General features: G+C 46.4%; 1 protein-coding gene across 1 annotated transcript in view; it reads right to left on the reverse strand.

The window, feature by feature from the left end:
* LOC119962274 overlaps positions 1-18,918 on the reverse strand; it is a 222,642-nt gene that overhangs the window by 92,568 nt on the left and 111,156 nt on the right. Inside the window, exons 8-9 of the mRNA XM_038790261.1 lie at positions 2,625-2,657; positions 85-126 (exon numbers count right to left, since the gene is read on the reverse strand). Of these exons, the coding sequence (XP_038646189.1) occupies positions 85-126; positions 2,625-2,657 (75 nt within the window). The remainder of the gene's footprint in view (positions 1-84; positions 127-2,624; positions 2,658-18,918) is intronic.

Genomic DNA, 18,918 nt, shown 5'->3' on the forward strand with positions numbered 1-18,918 from the left:
CCCCCCTGCCACCTGCCCAGAATAACAGAGGGAGAATTGGGTACTCTCCAGGCACCCAGTACCAAGGTGCTACTTGCTACATACGGCCTTCGGTTTCTTCTTCTTCTTTCGGCTCTTTTCAGCGACCTGTTTCACACAGAGCAACAAGAAATTGAGGGAAAGTTCCAGAACAATAGCGGAGGGGGGGTTCAGCATGCCAGGGGTGAATAACTGAATCACACACAGTGAAATCCGACACAAACCCATGCAGCACATGCGGCATGGACTGTAAAGAGCCTGTTCCATGTCCCAGCCTCATCTCAGATTAACCCAGGAGGGGAAGGGCTGGTTTACACAGGCCGCTTCAGGTTTAAGAGTCAGTGCTCAAAGTTATCCAACAGAGAGTATGGTTAAAGTGTTAGTTACATCACAGGATTAGTGATCCAGAGAATGTACACTCAATTCACACCACACCAATTTGAGATTTTAATTCTTGAGTTTAATTCTTAAGAATTTGGAAACAAAAACTTGGGGAGCAATTTAATGACCACGTTCCACTTAAGCGAGAGTGCAACGAGGCCATTAAATCTTGAGGCCAAAATCGAGACCCGAACCAGGCACCAATCTGCAATCTAACCATGCCATAGCATGGTGAGAAACCAATAATCACCACTTCAGCCCAATCTCCATACAATTAACAGGAGCAACCCCCTATCTAACTGCCCCCCATGATCTAATGGGCTCCCCAGCAAGTGGTCACACAGGTGCCGATTAGTACGCCTTTTTAAAAGCGTGAAGATGAAGAAGTGCTGCTGTGCCGGTTTGACGTGGATTTTCGAGTCTCCGCCCCCACCGAAATGGCATCATCACGTCGCATTGAAACAGCGTTGGCGTGTCACCAGAAGGCCCTTCCGTGATGCTCTTCCCCCAATGGGCTGGGTTCCCGACCACGCAGTTGACGTGTGGCCTGAGCAGTCGGGAACCCGGCGCAGTGGCTGTGGACTGTGTCCAGCGCCACCACAGTTGTCCAGGATCCATGCTGCTGACTGGGGGTGGCCTCCGTGAGGGCTGAGGGGACTGGTGGGGGGTTGCCAGTGGGTGGCCGGTGCGGTCGCATTTGGCAGGTCGGGTCCACACACGGCCAGCACCATGTGTATGGCACGACCACTGCAGGTAGTCGCCGTGTGCATGGCGGCCATGGACCCAGCCATTCTCCGGCTATTTCTGGCGTGGGAGCTAGCTCCTCACTGGTCCTGGAATTGGTGAGAGTTTGCCGCCGATTTTGGCATCGTAAAACACCCACAAATTCTCCGATTCAGCAGCCACTTAGCCGTTGAAATGAACAATCCAGCACGGTGTCTATGAAGCTTTTACAACGTCACAAAAACCAGGCCGGTGTATTGTTTTTATCTTTGGAAGGAAGGTTGCCCTTTTGCTTGGTCTGGCATATATGTGACTTTTTGTCCCCATTCAAACATTCACCCTAGTTTACTGGCATATATCCTTTTGCCTTCAAATTCTCCATCTCAACCTAAAAGGCACCACCTTGTGTAGCAGTAGCTGGCCACAGCAATGGAGAGACCATTCTCCACAGAGTAGACGTTGAGTGTTGGGAGGCTGGTGGACAAACGGGTGTGATGCTCGCATTCTCACAGTTACACCCACCCTCCGAAATACACACACAACATGCAAACACAGACGCAACAAAACATGCACACACACGCTGAGACTGATTGTAACCCTCCTTCTCCTACCCAGACAGATTTTAAAAACAAGTCTGGATCAGGGAACTGATCAGGCTCGTGCCTGCCGTTGTGTGGTGTGCATGCTGGCTGCAGAGGTAGAGATCAGTTTCAGTCGAACAGTCAAGGAGCTGCACCGTGTCACCTCAATGCCAATTCACTTCCTCTGATTTCTTATCTTCAGAACTTCCTGTATTTCAGTCCAATTCCTCTCATGCAAAGCCTCAAGCTTGTTGCACTCAGCTTTCAATTAGCAGACAAACAGTAAATTGAAGAAGGCGAGCACCATTGATCGCTGGCTGTTTATTGTACTTCAATGGGGGGTAGGCTGGGGGGGGCGATTATTCTAATATTTGTCAGCTCAAAACATGGGGTCGGTTTGCAAAGAGCCAACTATAGATCCGGCCACCCAAAAGGGAGAGGCTTCGCCTTACCCAACAAACCTCTGGATCAATTAGACCCCAGCTTCAGTGACTAGGTTTAGTACTGCTGTGGTTACATTACCAGACTCGCAATTCAGAATTTTGGGTTAATTATCCTAAGAAAATGAGTTCAGACCCCACAATGGAATTTGAATTCAATTTTTAAAAACCTGAAAATAAATAGCTGGCGTCAGTAAAATGTGGTAAAATCCAGCTGGTTGACTGATATCCTATATGTAACTCTGGTCCCACAGCAAGGTGGTTGCCTCTTAACTGCCCTCTGGCGGGGCTATCACTATCACCACAAGAACTAAGAGACCCGCAACACTTCAGGGCAACCAATGATGGATAATAAATGCCAGCCTTGCCAGTGATGCCCACATCCTGACTGAATTATATAAAACGTAGCTGCAGCATGATAATTAATCCAGTTAGTGAGAGTCACACTCTGAACAGGCAATCAATAGGTTCCAGATCTTACCCCTCCAGAGGCGCCAATACGGTCATAATCGGCCTGTTAGTTGACAGGAGAAAAATCAGCTCATCAAGAAAGGATTGTAATTGGTCTGGGGGCACAATGTCTGTACTGAGGAATGGAATCAGGCACTGAGGGACAATACCAAAACATCAAGGCCTGGAATTATACTCCGAATAGAAGTACAATCGATGCTCTGGAAGAGCAGCGGGATTTGAGGCCAGAAAACGTTAAAGATATCACCTGACGCTAATCAGGCTGTTAGAAAAATGGCTAATAGCATATTGTATTTTCTCACAAGAGGTACAGAACATAAAAACCACAAAGTAATAATGATCCTTTATAAAACGTTAATCAGAATTTAATCACGAGTGCTGTGTTCAGTATTGGCTCTGCACTACAGCATAATGAAACTTTAGTGAGGACACAATGCAGATTCATTAGGAACCTGTCTGCAATGTGAAAATGCATTAGAATTCAGTCACAGATTAGTGGGGCAATATGCAGGCTAGTTGGGGGTAACGTAAGGGTCCTTCCTGTTGATTCCCTTATTACCCCTTTCTTTATTTGGGTTATCATTTTGATCCATGGAGCGGGCAGAGATGGCGAGGTTAGTGGATGAGATTCTGCAGGGGGATAGGAGGTATTCGGAAGCCCCAGAGGCAGGGTTGTTGAGGGAGCGACAGAAACTTCAGATGGAGCTTGGACTGATATCCACACGTAAGACAGTAGGGCTAAGGGGGCGGTTTCTGAATACAGGGAAAAGACGAGTAGGATGTTGGCACATCAATTGAGGAAGCAGGAGGCGGCGAGGGACATCGGAAAGGTGAAGGATTCGGGGGGTGGGGGGGGGGGGGGGGGGGGGGGGCACGGTCTTGGATCCGGTGGGAGTGAATGGGGTGTTCGGAGACTTTTATCAGAGATTGTATGAGTCGGAACCCTCGGCCGGGGTGGAGGGAATGAAGCGGTTTTTGGATGGGTTGGTAGGGGATGCATTGTGGCCTTTACAAATCCATTCTGGCTCTCTCTGATCAAGTGAAAAGTTTCAAGGTGTGATGTAGCCTCAGGTAATTCATCAACAGCAGATGTTAGGCTAACTGGTCTATAATTGGCTGATATCCCCTCTCTCACCTTTTAAAAAAATTTAGAGTACCCAATTCATTTTTTCCAATTAAGGGGCAATTTAATGTGGCCAATCTGCTTAGCCTGCACATCTTTGGGTTGTGGGGGTGAAACCCACGCAAACACGGGGAGAATGTGCAAACTCCACACGGCAGTGACCCAGAGTCGGGATCGAACCTGGGACCTCAGCGCCGTGAGGCAACAGTGCTATCCAGTGCACCACCGTGCTGCCCCCTTTCACCTTTCTTAAACAGCGGAGTCACATGTACAATTTTCTAATCACTAGGAACAGTTTCCAAACTTGGAGAACTTTGGAAGATGATAATTAGGACATGGATTGTGTGCTTGCTGACTTCTTTTCAAATCCTGGGATGGAACCCATCTGGTCCGGGGAAAGAAGTCACTCTTTAATAATAAACATTTCTCTACTTCTCTTATCTTGCTCATGTTAATTTCGTTGAATCCCTGTCCGTGATTCAAGGTTAGTTTTCTTTGGATTTCCAACATACTCTGCATCGGTTATCACAACAGCGGAAAAGTAATTATTCAGCATGTCCCCGTTTCTTTATTATAATTTACATCATCACTGATTTCAGTTTTCAGGACGCCCAGATTGTTCCTGACCAAGCTTTTTCTTAATGTAATTGTAGACGTTTTTATGTTGGATTTTGCTGCACGTATTCACATTCGAATTTTAAAATCAGCTGCAGACCTTAAAATTTACACAGACAGTAAATTTGTTGATCAAGGTGTGAACGCCTGACTCAACACATAGATGTTACAATCAGACAGTGTATTCAACACGCAAACCCCAAAATCAGGTACATATTCTAACACACAAATCCCAAAATCAGATTGCATGTTTTAACACACAGACCCCCAAAATTAGACTGCGTATTCTAACTCACAGACCTCCAAATCAGACTGCATATTCTAACACACAGACCCCAAAATCAGACTACATATTCTAACACAGACCCCAAAATCAGATTGCATGTTCTGACACATAGAGCCCCAAAATCAGACTGCATATTCGATCAAGTCCCCAAATCACACTGCATATTCATGCACAATCCTCAATTTTGATTGCATATTGAACACAGAGACCCCAAAATCAGACTGTATATTCAACCAAATGCATCAATCAGACTGCATATTCAAACAGACGGACCCCATATCAGTCTGTATATTTGAACACTCAGACCCCAAATCAGAATGCATATTCAACTCGCAGTCCCCAAATCAGACTGCATATTCAACTCGCAGTCCCCAAATCAGACTGCATATTCAAATACACAATCCTCAAATTAGACTGCATGTTCAACACACAAAATCTAAATCAGACTGTATATTCACACACACAGACCCTCAATGAGCCATAGACCCATAGAGGTTACATCACAAAAACGTCCCTTCATCCCATCCCGTCTGCGCCAGTCAAAATCAACCACCTCAGTATTCTAACCCCATTTTCCACCAATTGGCCCACAGTCATGTATGTCTTGGCATCGCAACTGTACATCTAAGTAGTTCTGAAATGTTGAGGGTCTCTGCCTCCACCACCCTTTCAGGCAGTGAGTTCCAGACTCCCACCACCCTCTGGGTGTAAAGGAATTTCCTCACATCCCCTCTAAACCTCCTGCCCCTTACCTTGAATCTATACCCCGGGTCATTGACCCATCCACCAAGGGGAAAATTTCTTCCTATCTACTCTATCTATGCCCCACATAATTTTATTCATCTTAATCATGCCCCCCCCCCCCCCCCCCCCCCAGTTTCCTCTGCTCCATGGAAAATAAGCCCAGTCTAAAGGTGCGATTCTCCGGCCTTGTTGCGTTCTCACTCGATCAAAACGTGGCTGGTGAATAACAGGAGAGGCCGAAAACAAAATCTACACCAAGCGGCAAACAGTTAGCGATGCAACCGGTCCAATCCCGAAGGTGAAATCGGGATCTCACCGTAGTGTGGCGAGAAACCAATTATCACCACACAAGCCCCATTTCCATAATTACCGGGAACGACCCCATATCCAATGGCCTCCCATCATTCACCAGCCTTCCCATTAAGTGGTCACACTGCTGCTGATTGGTGCTCCTTTTGAAAAACGTGAAGGGCTTCTGCGGGGAGCTGAATAGCCATCTTTGCTTACAAGCAAAGAGCCCGGGGTACTGAGCTTTCCACCCCAGTGCTTGGCAAGGGAGTGGGGGACTCTCGGCTGGAGGGAGGTGGCACCCTCTGGAGGGGTGGCCTGCCATGGGAAGGGGGTGAGGGAGAAAGGGTGGAGGCACTGGGGGGGGGGGGGGGGGCAACCACGTGCGGCTCCGTCATGCCAACTCCTGGATCATGTGTACCCCTACCGGGGGCAACCCTAGTCCCTGCCTGTCTACCCCATGACCACCCAGAACCCCACAGACTGCGTGGCCTCTGGCTGTGCGACTGAAGGCTATTGCTAATAGAGAATTGGCATTCGTGGTGAAGTGAGCACTTCATACAACCCAAGTGGTTTCCCATGGCTGAGCAGGCCATGTAGCATGTGGGAATCATTGCCAAGCATTCCATCACACCTTGATACATGGATACTGTGCTTGGAACACTGCAGGAGGCAACACCACACTCGCAGTAGCCAACATCTGAACACCTGGGGATGGGACACAGCTCCGGGGACATGTCCACGGCCAGAGGCTGGGTGAGTGCTCGGGGAGGGGACGCGATGCCTGGAGGGATGGGCCAAAAGTTCGGAGGGCGGCCCGCATAGCGGAAGAAAGTGACAGAGGTGTTAGACTGGTTGTGTGCAAGTGTTTTTAATGTGTCACAGGTGTCATTCAGTTCCCCACTCCGGATGGTGCTGCCCACTTTCCCCACCACCCTCTCACCTTCTCCCCCGGTGCCCTCAGTCATCCTCAACGTGCTTGACCTTCCTAGCTCCACCACTATATCTAGGTGTCATCCCAGGATGCACATCTGAGGTAGAGACAGCCAGTTGTTTACCTCGTCCCATAACCTTCGATGCAGGCGTTCTCTTGGGGCTCTGGGTCCAGAGGACCTGCCGTACTTGCCGGCGACACATGCACAGCAGTGCCGTCCTGTCCCATGTGCTGCCCTCGAGATGTGGCCTCGTCAGAGGGGTGGAACCCGTGGGGAGCTGGTGACCACCATCCTCACTCCATGGGACGGGTCCGTGTTGGGACCCAGCGCCCCCGCCCTCCGCTCGGTGCCCATAGGGACAGAGGGGCAGCTGGGTTGAACCCCGGCTGCTGCCCCTTATCATCTGGTTCTGCCACCCCTATATCTACTCCGTGATTGGGCCACGCTCTGCAGCGTGTCAGCAATGCCCACATGCAACTATTCCACAGGCTCGGCATCCACTGGGTCCTGGGATCCAGCAGACCTCTGACTGCTGTCTCGCCTGGGGGTTTTAGCCTCCACCTGATGTGCATCAGCAGCTGTGTGGTGCTCATCAGATTGTGTCCCAGAAGCCCGACAAACATTTCCCACCGAGATGCGTGTATCTGTGCTGGCGGTGGATGGGGAACGCAGCTGTGACGCATCAATCATGCCTTCCTTGGAGCAGTTCCCACTCACTACCACACTTAGAAATCTTTCCGGAGAATCACACCCTAAAACTCTCCAGCCCAGACAACATCTTGGTAAATCTCCTCTGCACCCTTTCCAGTGCTATCACATCCCTCCGATAATGTGGATTCCAGAACTGCACACTACTCTAGCTGTGGCCTAACTTTTTATATAGTTCCAGCATTACCTCCCTGCTCTTAAAACTCTATGCCTCAGCTAGTAACGGCAGATATACTCTATGCCTCCTTAACCACTTTATCCACCTTGGCATGAGAATGTCACTTTACGAAATGCTTGGCTGCTCATATTACTGCAGTGATGTCAGAGTGTGGGTGGAGCTGAGCTCTGGCTCTGCTTTTTAGTTTCACTTTGAGAAAAGCTTGGGTGTGTCAGTCTTTTTAGTTTTGTTTCAGTGTTGGAGCTGCAGTCAGCCACAGAAGGTGTAATGTTGTTCCCTCTGACATGTAAAGACTATCTCTTGATCATTTGGTGAATTCAAAGTGATAACTGTTCTCAGTCGAGAATTTAAAGCTGATGTGCTTCCGTTAAAAGGTTTTTTTAAAGCCTTATGGATGTTAAAAGGAAAGTTTAAGTATTACTTAGAATGTGGTATTCTTTGGGGAGTGTATTTGAATTGATGGTTGCTAAGATGTATGTTTTAAAAAGGTTAACTCAGTTCATTAAATAAACATTGTTTTGCTTTAAAAATGACTTTCCGATTTCTTCTGTACCACACCTGTAGAGTGGGCCGTGTGCTCCCCATACCACAATTTAGTAAAAGTTGTGGGTCAGGTGAACTCCATGATACACTTTGGAGTTCTCTAAACCTTGGCTCATAACAACCTGTCCTGCTGTCTTAATGGACTAGTGTACATGCACACCTGATCCTCGGTGGTTCCCAGGGTCCTGCCATTCATCATGTATTCCCTTGCCTTATTTGTCCTGCCCCAGTGCATCGCCTCACACTTGCCTGGATTGAATTCCATTTGCCACTGATCTGACCAGCCTGTTTATATCCTCCAGTAATCTAAAGGTATCCTCCTCGCTATTTACCACCCTACCAATTTTATCATCATCTGTGAACTTCCAGATCACCCCTTCTTCATTCATGTCTAAATCATTTATATAAACCACAAACAGCAAGGAACCCAACACTGATCCCGGAGGGATCCCACTGGACACAGGTTTCCAGTCAGACAAATGCCCCTCGACCATCACCCTCTGCTTCCTTCCACTCAGCCAAGTCTGGATCCAATTTGCCAAATTTCCTTGGATTCCATGGGCTCTTACCTTCGCTATCAGCCTCCCATGTGGGACCTTATCAAAAGCCTTGCTGAAATCCAAGTAGACTACATCAGATGCATTTCCCTCATCCAAACACCTGGCTACCTCTTTGAAAAATTCAATCAAGTTGGTCAGACATGGCTGTTACATTCTGGTGCTTGGTCGAATGGAATGACTAGTTGAATGTTTATTAATTAACAGTAACGTGGGTCAGATAACAATATGAAAACTACTAAAACCTTTATTAAATCACTATTATAAAATTATCTAAGAGCTATTACAAATGCGACTATTCACTATGACGACTATCTCCAGACTCAATGAGGTAGCAGTGGTTGTTCTTTACTGCCACCTACTGGTTGGAGCTCGTATCTGTTAATATTTACATAACTGCTTAATGCATATTATTACATCCCTTTTCCTTTGGAAATGAACAATATTTACATGCATTATTTAAATTCAATACACAATGGATATGATATGCGTAATAGTTCAATTATTTACATATTCAATGTCCATCACAAATTCAATCTGTTTTGCTTTCTTCTATATCTTGTTGACCTTCTAAGTACTACTTGGACTTGTGAATTTGACTGGCATTCAGATGTTTCTGAGTATGGTTCTTGCTGTGTTTCTGTGCTTTGCACACCTTCAGTTTGTTCTGTTTCTGTGTGCTGAGGCAGCATTTTTTCAGTTGTCCTGGGATTGCTCTCTACATCATCTGATGGTTCTGAAACAATGGGTTGCTGAACCTTCGGCAAGGCTCTCTTCTTTCTGCGTCAAACTTACCCTTCATCCGTGATGATGATGAATGACTGTGGGACCTGATGGGGCCTCACGGTAGCATGGTGGTTAGCATCAATGCTTCACAGCTCCAGGGTCCCAGGTTCGATTCCCGGCTGGGTCACTGTCTGTGTGGAGTCTGCACGTCCTCCCAGTGTGTGCGTGGGTTTCCTCCGGGTGCTCCGGTTTCCTCCCACAGTCCAAAGATGTGCGGGTTAGATGGATTGGCCATGCTAAATTGCCCGTAGTGTAAGGTTAATGGGGGGATTGTTGGGTTACGGGTATACGGGTTACGTGCGTTTAAGTGGGGTGATCATTGCTCGGCACAACATCGAGGGCCGAAGGGCCTGTTCTGTGCTGTACTGTTCTATTCTATATTACCTTTGTCCACTTCAACCATTCACATCCATCAGGACCTTCCATCCTGACTGTGTCATTCTTTGCTAACAGTTGCAGACATAGAACATAGAACAGTACAGCACAGAACAGGCCTTTCGGCCCTCGATGTTGTGCCGAGCCATGATCACCCTACTCAAACCCACGTATCCACCCTATACCCGTAACCCAACAACCCCCCCCCCCCCCCCCCCCCCCCCCCTTAACCTTACTTTTTTTTTAGGACACTATGGGCAATTTAGCATAGCCAATCCACCTAACCCGCACATCTTTGGTTTGTGGGAGGAAACCGGAGCACCCGGAGGAAACCCACGCACACACATCTTGTAGATCTTCCATAATATTTCTTCTGCCACCTTTTTAAAAAATTTGAGCTTCTTCACAAGTTTCTGATTGGTTTGCTCCAGTAACATATATGGGCCGAGATTCTCCAAAATCCTGGTGTCAACGCCGGCATCAACAGACCTCTTGGCCCAGCGATTCAGTGGCCCAGAGAGGGCCAGCACTACACCGGAGTACAGCACGCAGCTCCACCGCCGATACACGGCCCTGCACTGCCGGCGCAGGTCCGTGCATGCGTGCAGCGGCCATTTCCGCACTGGTGCATGCGCGTGGTGGCCATTTCCGTGCTGCCGCACGGTGGCCGTTTCTGCGCCGGCGCCACGCAACATCGCATAGCGACACAGTGACCCGGCGGGACGAAGGTAGGCCCCCCCTGGATCGTACACGCCCGCCAATCGGTACCCCGATCGTGGGCCTGGCCATCGTGGAACTCCTCCCCGGAGTCTGATCCTCCCGCCCTCCGACCAGGACGGCCACAGGTCCAAGCTGCCGCCGGGTGGAACCAGGTTGGAACCACCCCGGCGGAACTCAGCGGGAACCTGGCCGGTCGATCGCGGAGAATCGCCGAAGGTGCCGTTTTCAACGGCGCCGACCGCGCTGCAGCGACCGTGCGCGACTGCCGCCAATTCCCCGGTTGCTGGAGAATCGTGCCCCGGCGTCGGAGCGGCGTGGTGGACATTTATGTTGTCATCTCCGATTCTCCGACCCAGCATTGGCTCGGAGAATCCCGGCCATGCTATCCAAGTTGCCGAATCATTAACAATTATGAAGGTGATAACCCATTAATCAATGGTGATGCTGTGTCTTTGTTCAGCATATCCTTTCCTTCGCCAGAATCTACAATAGGTAGTCCACAAAATTTCCAGACAATTTAGCTTGTCACTGCTTTGTTGCTTGCAGACTCTACCTCAGAAGTTGATGTTGTATTCCTGTGACCTACAGTAATGGTTGTGACCGGCTTGACAGAAGTGCTTATAATGATAGGTTTGAATCAATTTTCTGTTATCTTGGACGAGTCACTTGCCTCAGATATTTCAGTGTGTAAATCCATTTTAACTAACTTTGCTTGCCGAATTTCCACAGTAACATCAAAATCATTTGCACTGCCATTAGTTTCCTCTGCACTTTGAGAGTTTGGCATCAAAACTACACTATGGTCAGCACTAGTGATGAAGTTTAGTGACTGGCTACTTGTCGCACTTAAATAGGGGCGGCATGGTAGCACAGTGGTTAGGCACTGTTGCTTCACAGCTCCAGGGTCCCAGATTCGATTCTCAGCTTTAGTCACTGTCTGTGCGGAGTCTGCACGCTCTCCCCGTGTCTGCGTGGGTTTCCTCCAGGTGCTTCGATTTCCTCACACAAGTCCCAAAAGACATACTGCTAGGTAATTTAAACATTCTGAATTCTCCCTCAGTGTACCCGAACAGACGCTGGAATGTGGCAACTAGGGGCTTTTCACAGTAACTTCATTGCAGTGTTAATGTAAGCCTACTTGTGTCAATAAAGATTATAAAATAGTCATCGATTTGTGCCCAATTAACTTGCAGTTGTTTCAGGTTTCCCAAAGTTTGGTCATTGGACACAGTTGCTTGCGAATCTTTAATTGTCAGAAATGGCAATTTCCAGATCATGCGGTTCTTTCTGCCAATCATCAGTACTGACCAGGTACCTTGGTGCATTGCTAGTCATTTCCTTTTTAATGTATTCCTCATGGCCCATAGATCCCAGATCCCTTATTTCAACCAGACCGCCTGACTGGATTTTAGAGTCGGCACCAACACTACTGTTACTTTTACAGGCTACAACTGGTGTAACACAATGATTACACTGGTCAGTGGGTAAATTTCTGGATTTGCCACCTGATTTACTGCAGGGTTCATGGGATTGATCACATTCGGCTATATTGTTGCGAGCACAGTTTTCTTCCATCATAATATTTGCTTGACTTTGGTGTTTGTCTTGTAAACTGGATTTCTGCTTGTTTTTATTTTCATGCATTACGGGTTGCACCTTATCGTTCAGTTGCATCCGATTAGTAAGTGGCATAACTCCAAATCTTTGAAATATTTCTGGAAACTCTTTAATGATTGAATTCACTGATGTACTTTGCGTGGATAAACCTATAAGATTAGCTCTCACTCCCATTGACTAATGTTTTATTCATCATTAGAGGAACTGACCAGTTATCGCTATGAACAATTGTATTTGCATTAAGATTGCTGCAGATTTGCTTCGAAGACTTTTCAGCTTGCATCACGTTATAAAGCTTATCTTCACGAGGTATAACATCCAGAAAGAATGTGTCGTCCAGATTTATCTATTCAACCACATTCATTGATTTTTGTATTTCTGATTTTTTATTCGAAAAGCATTGTTTTGCAAAGTGATTCTTGCCTTTGCATTTCGCACACACTTTTCCGAATGCTGGATATTGCCTTTGCAAATGTTTGTTGTCACATCGTTTGCACAAAATGGTGGTATCTTGTATTCATTTAAAATGACCACCGCTGTTGAGACCACACTTTGCTTATGGGTGTGTCGCAACATCAATGATGTCGGCTGCATCTCCGATTTCCGTGCCAAAATTCCTTAAGTTTAAGGTACTAATCTGCTGCGCAGCTCGCTCGCTGATATGGCAAATCATAATGGCATCGTCACTATGGAGTTCATTCTCCCTCAACAATCTTTCGCAAACTTTGTCATTGCTTATACCAAACACAATCTGATCTCGGATCATGGACGCTTGCAAAGTTACATGTTTGAGCCTTTAACCTTAAATCTGTTAGGATGTGTCGAACAATTCGTCTGCCTGTTGTGCACGCATTCAAAAAATGTACTGTTCAAACATGTTGTTCGTTTTAGGTCTAGTGTCGATCGAATTGTTTTATGACTTTGTCAAAATTTTTCTTACCAGCTTCGCTTTCAAACTTGACGGTATTAAAGATTTCTATTGCCTGTGGACCTGCCTGTGGAGCAGCAGAGCTGTTCTCCATTCATCAGTCTGTGCCTGAAGACCTAGAGCTGCTACATAGAATGTGAATTGCGGTTTAAAAGCGCGCCAATTTGCATCTACATTACCAGTAACTCAAAGCTGGTGTGGTGTCTTCAAACCTTCCATCATTGACTTCAATGACTAGTAGTGCGGTGAGCTATGTTCTATCAATGCTCTTCGTGGTTAGTAGAAAAAATGAATTCTCTCTTCTTTGTTACTTTGGTCTTTTAGATCTTTAGATCGCTAAACCTGGTACCATGTTATGTTCTGGTGCATGGCCAGTCGGAATTAGTGCACTAGAGAATGTGTAGTTCGTGACTAAATGAATGTTTATTGATTAACAATAACGTGCGTCAGATAACAATATGAAAACTACTAAAACTACTAACTATTAAATCGTTAATATAAAATTATCTCAGAGCTATTACAAATGCGACTATCCACTACAACAACTATCTCCAAACTCCCTGAGGTATAGGTGTCACGTGGTTATTATTTACTGCCACCGTCTGGTTGGAGGTCGTAACTGTTAATATTTACATAACTGCTTATGCACATCATCACAATGACCTCCCCTTAACAAAACCATGCTGACTGTTCTTGATTAATCCCTCCCTCTCCAAATGCAGATTAATTCCGTCTCTCAGAATTGTTTACAATAGTTTCCATACCCCTGAGATTAGACTGACTGGCCTGTAGTTTCCTGGTTAATTCCTTCCTCCTTTCTTAAATAATGGCACAAAATCAGCTATTCTCCAGTCCTCTGGCATCTCTCCAGTGGCTAGAGAGGAATTGAAAATTATTGCCAGCGGCCCTGCTATTTTCTCCCTTGCCTCACTCAGCAGCCTGGGATACATTTTATCTGGCCCTGGAGGTTTATCTACTTTTATGCCTGGCAGACCACTCAGAACCACCTCTCTGTCTATGTTAATCTCTTTAACTTTATTACAGTCCTGCTCCCTGATTTCTATACCCACACGCTTCTTCCCACTAGTGAACACTGATACAAAGTATTCATCTAGAACCCTACCTACATCCTCCGACTCCACCCACAGTGTGGTCCTTAAATAGCACTACTCTTTCCCTAGTTATCCTTTTACCCTTAAAGTACTTGTAAAACAACTTACGATTTGCAATTTATTTTATCTGCAGTATCATTTCATGTCCTGTTTGTGCTCCCATAATTTCCTTTTTAAGTTCCCTCTTGCATATTGTATATGTGTCCAGGGCTTCTGCTGTTTTGAGCCCTCGATATCTGCCAAAAGCCTCTCTTTTTCTCTTTATCCAATGCTGTATGTCTCTCGATATCTGGGGTTCACTGGATTCGTTGGCCCCACCCTTTATTGTATTGGAACATGTTGGCACTGTACTCTCCCTATATTCTTCTTGAATGCGTCCCACTGTTAATAAGACCATACTAAATCAGAACAGGAATTGGCCGTTCGGCCCCTCGAGCCTGCTCCGCCATTGAACAGGATGATGGTTGATCTGACATCTCTCATGCCCACTTTCCGGCCCTTTCCTCATAACCCTTGATTCCCATACTGATCAAGAATTTATCTCAGCCTTAAACATACTTTTCAAAGGAAAAATTCCCACCAATCTGAAGTATAGCTTTACACTTTATTGTGCAAATCTAAAACAAATGGAAAATGCAAATCCAGTGCTTCATATATGTACATCATCATGAGTGGGTGTTTTCAAATTCAGTTTCAAACATTCAGTAAATCTAAGAATGAAAAATGTGAACAAAACATTTGCCTTTTTACTTGAAGTTCAAAATTGTTCTGAAAGCTTGATTAACTTAATTGAATTCTTACATGAAACTGTATATAGACAAAAGAAATCCAGTGCATTTCTTTCTTTCAAAAAATATTTTAAGAAGTCGCACTAACAAATTTGATGTTCAAATTAGGGTTTATGATAGTAAAGTAAAAGCACAAAGAAAAGAATGGCCACAAAAAGTAGAAAGCAGAAGGTATGGTTAAATAGACGCGTGATGATTCAGGTTTACTTTCTCAGCATTTTTGTTTTATGCTCAAAGCAAAAAGTGCAGTTGCCACAAGTAAAACAACGATTTATGAACTGAATCCTGCTAAAACTTAACAATCATAGAATCCCTACTGTGCAGAAGGAGGCCATTCGGCCCATCAGGTCTGCACCGGCCCTTGGAAAGAGTACCCTATTTAAGGCCATGCCTCCACTCCATCCCCACAAATCAATAACCCCACCCAAACTGTTTGACACTAAGGGGCAAATTATCATGGCCAATCCACCTAATCTGCACATTTTTGGACTGTGGTAGAAAACCGGACCTCCGGCACCCGGAGGAAACTCATGCAGACATGGAAAGAAAGTGCAAACTCCACACAGTCAACCGAGGCCAGGATTGAACCCGGGTCCCTTGTGCTGTGAGGCAGCAGTGCCGCCGGAATGTGCAATGTATTATCAGCTGCACTCCATCAGTATAGAAAGAGGGAAGTAGAGTTAACATTTCGGATCATTGACGTTTCAACAACTCTGGAATGTTAACTCTGCTTTTCTCCCCATTGATGCTGCCTGACCTGAGTATTTCCAGCACTTTCTTCTCTTTAAAAATGTAGCACTGCTCGACCAAGAATAGTCATAGAGCTAGTGTTGAGTCTACTGGTGGTCCATCCTCCCTCGATGTGAATTTTATTATCCCACTGTCACCATCAGGTGATCCTGGCCTTTGCGCGGTCTCAGAGGCATCGTGGTGTGTATTGGTTTCCTTGGCGACAGGGCCCTGTGCAGAGGCCCCGTCCCCTCTGTCCGTCCCACACACCAACAGCGCATGTGTATCTGCCATGAATGCATTGTTAGTGTGTGGGGCGGAGAGGAGAGGGGGAGGAGAGGAGAGGGGGTGGGGGAAGCCTCTGCACAGGGCCCTGACGCCAAGGAAACCAAATAACGTGTTTGAGGAGGTGGCTTGCAAATCAGCTTTCTCCTTATGCGTATTTCAATGAGAAAAAGCGTACTTCCGTATTCGTGCTAGTTGGCAACTCTGTGTCCCGATCTCCTCCTGCACGGAAGAGTTCCAGCAAGCAGAGCCCTTCAGTGCAGGATTCGGTACTAAGTGCGGCCTTGGCGGGGCGTTCCCCGGTGAGGCCCGGATTACAACAGAGTCCCGTTCAATAGTGTGCTCTTTCTCGGCGTTGTGACCGCCAGGAAACATCCAGTTAAACGTTTTCGACATGGGAATTTGTTGCAATTCAGTTAGATAGCGCCCAATACTGCTCCCAGTACTCCAGGTGAGGTTTCACCAGTATCTTGTACAGTTGCAGCATGATTTCCCTATTCTAATACTCCAACTCCCTTGAAATAAGGGCCAACATCCATTAGCCTCCCTGATTGCCTGCTGCACCTGTGTGCCAGCTTTCTGTCATTCGTGAACAAGTACCTCCAAGTCTCTTTGTGTTGCAGATTTCTGCAGTTTATTTCCATTTAAATAATACTGTTCTTTTGTTCTCCCTTCCAAAATTAATTTCACATTTTCCACTATAATACTCCATTTGCCAATTTTTTAGAACAAAGAAGAAAAGAAAAGTACAGCACAGGAACAGGCCCTTCAGCCCTCCAAGCCCGTGCGGACCATGCTGCCCATCTAAACTAAAATCTTCTGCACTTCCTAGGTCCGTATCCCTCTATTCCCATGTATTTGTCAAGATGCCGCTAAAATGCCACTATCATCCCTGCTTCCACCACCTCCTCCGGCAGCGAGTTCCAGGCACCCACTACCCTCTGTGTAAAAAACGTGCCTCGTACATCTCCTCTAAACCTTGCCCCTCGCACCTTAAACCTATGCCCCTCTACCCTGGGGAAAAGCCTCTGACTATCCACTGTCTATGCCCCTCATAATTTTGTAGACCTCTATCAGGTCGCCCCTCAACCTCTGTCGTTCCAGTGAGAACAAACCGAGTTTATTCAACCGATCCTCATATCTAATGCCCTCCATACCAGGCAACATCCTGGTAAATCTCTTCTGCACCCTCTCTGAAACCTCCACATCCTTCTCGTAGTGTGGCGACCAGAACTGAACACTATACTCCAAGTGTGGCCTAACTAAGGTTCTATACAACTGTAACATGACTTGCCAATTCTTATACTCAATGCCCAGGCCAATGAAGGCAAGCATGCCGTATGCCTTCTTGACTACCTTCTCCACCTGTGTTGCCCCTTTCAGTGACCTGTGGACCTGTACACCTAGATCTCTCTGACTTTCAATACTCTTGAGGGTTCTATCATTCACTGTATATTCCCTACCTGCATTAGACCTTCCAAAATGCGTGACCTCACATTTGTCCGGATTAAGCTCCATCTGCCATCTCTCCGCCCAAGTCTCCAAATTATCTAAATCCTGCTCTATCCTCTGACAGTCCTCATCGCTATCCGCAATTCCACCTACCTTTGTCATCTGCAAACTTACTAATCAGACCAGTTAGATTTTCCTCCAAATCATTTATATATACTACGAACAGCAAAGGTCCCAGCACTGATCCCTGCGAAACACCACTAGTCACAACCCTCCAATTAGAAAAGCACCCTTCCATTGCTACTCTCTGCCTTCTATGATCTAGCAAGTTCTGTATCCACATTGCCAGCTCACCCCTGATCCTGTGTGACTTCACCTTTTGTACCAGTCTACCATGAGGGACCTTGTCAAAGGCCTTACTCAAGTCCATATAGACAACATCCACTCCCCTACCTGCATCAATCATCTTTGTGACCTCCTCAAAAAACTCTATCAAGTTCGTAAGACACGACCTCCCCTTCACAAAACCATGCTGCCTCTCACTAATACGTCCATTTGCTTCCCAATGGGAGTAGATCCTGTCTCGAAGAATTCTCTCCAGTAATTTCCCTACCACTGACGTAAGGCTCACCGGCCTGTAGTTCCCTGGATTATCCTTGCTACCCTTCATAAACAAAGGAACAACATTGGCTATTCTCCAGTCCTCCGGGACATCACCTGAAGAGAGTGAGGATCCAAAGATTTCTGTCAAGACCTCAGCAATTTCCTCTCTAGCCTCCTTCAGTATTCTGGGGTAGATCCCATCCGGCCATGGGGACTTATCTACCTTAATATTTTTCAAGACGCCCAACACCTCGTCTTTTTGGATCTCAATGTGACCCAGGCTATCTACACACCCTTCTCCAGACTCAACATCCACCAATTCCTTCTCTTTGGTAAATACCGATGCAAAGTATTCATTTAGTACCTCGCCCATTTCCTCTGGCTCCACACATAGATTCCCTTGCCCATCCTTCAGTGGGCCAACCCTTTCCCTGGCTATCCTCTTGCTTTTTATGTACGTGTAAAAAGCCTTGGGATTTTCTTTATCCCTATTTGCCAATGACTTTTCGTGACCCCTTCTAGCCCTCCTGACTCCTTGCTTAAGTTCCTTCCTACTTTCCTTATATTCCTTATATTACACACAGGCTTCATCTGTTCTCAGTCTTCTAGCCCTGACAAATGCCTCCTTTTTCTTTTTGGCCAGGCCTACAATATCTCTCGTTATCCAAGGTTCCCAAAATTTGCTGTATTTATCCTTCTTCCGGCCATGCCGGTCCTGAATTCCTTTCAACTGACATTTGAAAGCCTCTCACATGTCAGATGTTGATTTACCCTCAAACATCCTCCCCCAATCTGGGTTATTCAGTTCCCGCCTAATATTGTTATAATTAGCCTTCCCCCAATTTAGCACATTCACCCTAGGACCATTCTTATCCTTGTCCACCAGCACTTTAAACCTTCCTGAACTGTGGTCACTGTTCCCGAAATGCTCC

Source organism: Scyliorhinus canicula, chromosome 2, assembly GCF_902713615.1.
Source record: "Scyliorhinus canicula chromosome 2, sScyCan1.1, whole genome shotgun sequence".
Taxonomy (NCBI): Eukaryota; Metazoa; Chordata; class Chondrichthyes; order Carcharhiniformes; family Scyliorhinidae; genus Scyliorhinus; species Scyliorhinus canicula.